The sequence below is a fragment of the Hipposideros armiger genome, unplaced genomic scaffold, assembly GCF_001890085.2.
Source record: "Hipposideros armiger isolate ML-2016 unplaced genomic scaffold, ASM189008v1 scaffold_3, whole genome shotgun sequence".
Lineage (NCBI taxonomy): Eukaryota > Metazoa > Chordata > Mammalia > Chiroptera > Hipposideridae > Hipposideros > Hipposideros armiger.
This window is the reverse complement of record NW_017731353.1, coordinates 1,833,489-1,837,609: the sequence shown is the minus strand read 5'-3', so window position 1 is coordinate 1,837,609 and position 4,121 is coordinate 1,833,489. Positions and strand designations below refer to the sequence as shown.

At 49.0% G+C, this 4,121-nt stretch overlaps 1 protein-coding gene across 4 annotated transcripts in view; it reads right to left on the bottom strand.

The window, feature by feature from the left end:
* GARNL3 (GTPase activating Rap/RanGAP domain like 3) overlaps positions 1-4,121 on the bottom strand; it is a 132,130-nt gene that overhangs the window by 67,123 nt on the left and 60,886 nt on the right. For all 4 annotated transcript variants that reach the window (XM_019636485.1, XM_019636476.1, XM_019636502.1 and 1 more), the window contains one exon: positions 892-966. In XM_019636485.1, coding sequence (XP_019492030.1) covers positions 892-966 — 75 coding nt within the window. The remainder of the gene's footprint in view (positions 1-891; positions 967-4,121) is intronic.

Sequence of the window (4,121 nt, the reverse complement as noted above, 5' to 3'; positions counted from 1 at the left end):
GGTAGCCGCCACCACCGTCATTATGATGACCGGTAGCCACCACCACCGTTATTATGATGACCGGTAGCTACCACCACCGTTATTATGATGACAGCCATCACTTCCTGAATGCTGACTATAGCCGGGCATATTGCTAACGGCTTTTCAGGTCCAGCTCACTGAATCCTCTCAACCATCATGAGGCAGTTTGCATCTTACAGATGAAGAAACCGAGGCTCAGAAAGGCTGGGCTCCTTGCTGGGGTCACACAACTAGGAGGTGGGGGAGCTGGGACTTGAACCCGGGACTGTCTGGCTTTAAAGCTGGGGGCTGCCGGAGCACAATGATGAGCTACCTTCCACTGGGGGTCAACCCCAAGGGACACAGTGGACAGCGGAAGTTTTAAAGAAGAAGGAAAGCGAGGCGAGTCCATCCCTGTGGCCTGGTAAGCAAGCGCAGGAGAACCCAGACGAGGGCTTGGGCCCGAGGCATGGTAGATAGTGATGGCCTCCTTTCCTGGTATCTTCTCTGAATAAAGATGACATTTTGTAATCACAGTAATTCTTTGCATCTCTCTCCTGAACCCTGATATTGCTCATATGGCAGTGCCAAGGTGACCAGCCTGGGATGCTGGGGGCCATTCACAACGGGTGCCATGGCTGCGAATTTGTCTTTTGGTCTCATCTTGTCTGTCTATCTGTTGGTATCACAGATCTTTTAAAGGGCATGTGTCATCCTATTAATAGCACCTTCCATACAAAGAATAACGGCAGTTTCCCTTCGTGTCTGCTTCAAGCAAAGCTCTGAAGAGCTCTGTTCACCCCCTCCCAGGCCCCAGTGAGGCAGGTCTTCCGTGGTCACGCAAGTCTCCCTGTGCCCGGGGACAAGACAGGAACTGGGTGGCTTCCTTACCTCATCTGAAGAGCCATTCTCCACTCTGAACCTTCCAGCCCTTTGGATGGCTCCATCGGCATCGCTGGAAATAAGCTGGAGGACAAGAGAGCGCTCAGTTAGGTAGCTGGGTCACCATTTGCAATGCCCCTTCTATTTGTTTCTGTCCTGTAAGTAAGCCAACTCCGCCAGAGCTGGGGCTGGGGGGAGGTCCCCCGCCTAGAAGCTAATGGTCTTTTTGAAGCTCTACCGGCTAAGTCCTCATAAGTCAGCCCCCACAGTCTGAGTGAGGACAACCTAACCTGCAAGAGTTGGAAACGAGCATCAAATCTAAGTCTGAACATATTCCAATATTGGAAAACATTAAAGTGATGCTCCTTGGAAAAACAAACTTAACACATATCACATGTGGACAAGTGCAGCTCACAGATGGCAAAGCAGAAGCCAAGTCTCAAGTTCGGTCGCCCTCCGAGGAAAGCCTCAAAAAAAAAAACAATTAATGGCTGGTAGGAACTCAAGGCTCTGCTAATATGACAGAAAGCTCCTGTGCTTCGTTTGATTTTAAACAGTTTCCAAAAGGCCAATTAGTCCGGTCCACAGCAGGCAGGCCGTATTTTAGGCCTGGCGATGTGATGCTTGCAAACAAAGCCTTCAAGGGGCTCCGTGCTACAAAGAGGTGAGTGCCAAAGGGATCAGGGTGTGTGACACAGCAGTCTAAAATTACTGACTCGAGGTTTAACTTATTTTCTCTCCAATCTTCTAGATTTCTCAGGGGCATCTTGGGAAAGTGACAGGTCTTTTTTTTTTTTTTTAACCTTTTCAATCTGCCCACAATTTACAGCCAAGGTCTGCCAACGATTTCCATATCCCAGAGTCATTAGAACACAGTGGCTCACAGGGGCACTTCTCACCATTCTAATTCCAGGTGGACCCAGTAAAAAGGCCACAATTTCTTAAGAAAGATTGCTATTTCACTTGTGCTGAGAGAGATAAGTACAAGTGAAAAACGGAAATATTTTAGGTAAAACCTATAAGTTTTACTACAGAAAATAATTTGAAAACGGTTGATAATTTTTTGCATGATAAATGTAAAAATAGGAGTATCTAATATTTATTGAGTGCTTCTAAGTGCCATGCACTCCTCTGGCCTTAACACGTATAACCTCATTTAAATCTCATAACAACAACACAAGGTAGGTACTATTATTATTCTCATTCATGAATGAGGAACCCCAGGCTGAGAAAGGTAAAATAACTAGCTAAGGCCACATAACGTGGTAGACCTGGGATGCGAACCCAGGAGTAGGACTGAAGGAGCCCATTACCCTCACCTGACCACCACCCTACCTAACCAGCCTCCATGGAATGTGTAAGAGAAAGGCCAGTTTGGGTACCTAATCTTTAGTTTGTGAAAGAATTTCTAAAAACACATAAAAAGATTTTTATGCATGCATTGGGCTATTTATGGTGTCAGATCATTCCGGTGCACTGAAGGCGAATAACAGTGGCTGTGTGGTCAACAATTTAACCTTGCCCAGAGAGAGGTCAGTCAGCCTATGCCCTCTGCTCCTGGGACGTGATCTCCAAGCCCTGGGAATGCCCTGCATGAGTGTCTGTTTACCTGAGGACTTGGAGTCACGTGCGACAGTAATGTGATTTATAATGGGGGCTTTGGGTCACACGGTATCAGATCTACCTGTGGACCCCAAGACTCAGGTGAGCCTCCCTGGGTGGCTGTTCTGCCTGTGTATTGTCACACATTTTTACCAGGAGCACTCGATGCTGTCCATGACCCATTGGGACAGGACAGCTGAGAACTCTGCATTTGGAACTCGCATGCACTCTGTCCCATGCGTCTGTTCCCTCGGCTGATTCTAATCTGCATCATTTCACTGTAATAAACCATAAGTGAGCTCAACAGCTTTCAGTAAGTTCCTGTGAGCCTCCTTGTAGCAAATCATGGAACACAAGAGTGGCCGTGGGGACCCCCAAACTCTGCAGCTGGTGTCAGAAGTGAGGGATCTTGTGGACTGTTTGCTAACCTCACAGAGGCAAATTCTAACGTATGAAAGCAAGGAGAATTTAGGTCTCCTGGGGTGACTGCCTTTCTCACAGAGGAAGTAGGGAGGCGTCAGTGTTAATTTCTTTGCTTGTGAGCTTCTTCTACTCACTGTTAAAATAGCAAATAGGTTTCAAGTCAAGTGTTCTTGGTACAGGCAGCCTCAGGGGCTTGGGGAGGGGCATAGTGAGCTCACATCTGGGCTTGGTGAGAAAAAAGAGCTGCAATCAATTAATGTCTGACACAGGTATCTAAAGAGAGAGGGTGATGCACGCAGCCCGGAATTAGAGGTTTTAGACAGAGCCCTCGTTACAGGACTCAGAGGCGTGGGGGAAGAGTGGGTGGTGAGGCACGCATCCATTCGCATGGCAGTCATAAATTAAATGTCTACCAGCTGTATCCCAGACACTGCCAGGCCAAAGCAGTCATGCCCTTTTGCTGAGATTAGAACAGGAAGCTCACTGCTTATCTTGCTTAAAAGGTCCAAGAAGAAAAAAGGAAGAGCATGTTTAATGACTCGATGGTTAGGAGGAGCTTAGCTCCCTCTGCACTTCCGATCACAAAACCCCTCGGCACTCAACTCAGACCTCATATGTTTAACTGCCACCTTTACCCTCTCCACCGTCACTATCTTCATCCAAGTCACTGTCACCTCTCACCTGGACGACTGCCACCGCCTCCTCCCCGGTTGATACAGCCACCCACGGCTGCTTCTCTCCATCTCCTCACGCCGCAGCCTGGCAGACTCTGGCTCATGCAAGTCTGATTGCCCCGCGTGCCACCTAGTCCTGCACCGCACCCCTTCCCACCGGAGGACGTGCACACACGGCACCCCACCTTCCCCTCATGATTTCACCCCAATCCCCATTGCTGGAAGACACCTTCCCTGACCTCAGTGCCTGGGAAAACGAGCCCCTTGTAAGTTCTGGAGCGCTCCTCAGGGCTGGGGTTTACAACATTCTCTGCGTGATGACGCCATCGTGCCTGCCTCTCCTCACGCCCCCCTCTCCTCCCCGCCGAGAAACTCCACAGGGACAGGCCTCCATTTCTCCTTCTCACGCTGCATCCCGGAGCTGAGCACACTGCCTGGCATCGTATACGTAGTCACCAAGTATTCACCAAACAAGACATAGGTGACTAGATGAATGCCAAGTCCTCACAGAAATGACCAAAGGAATATAACACGGGGGGG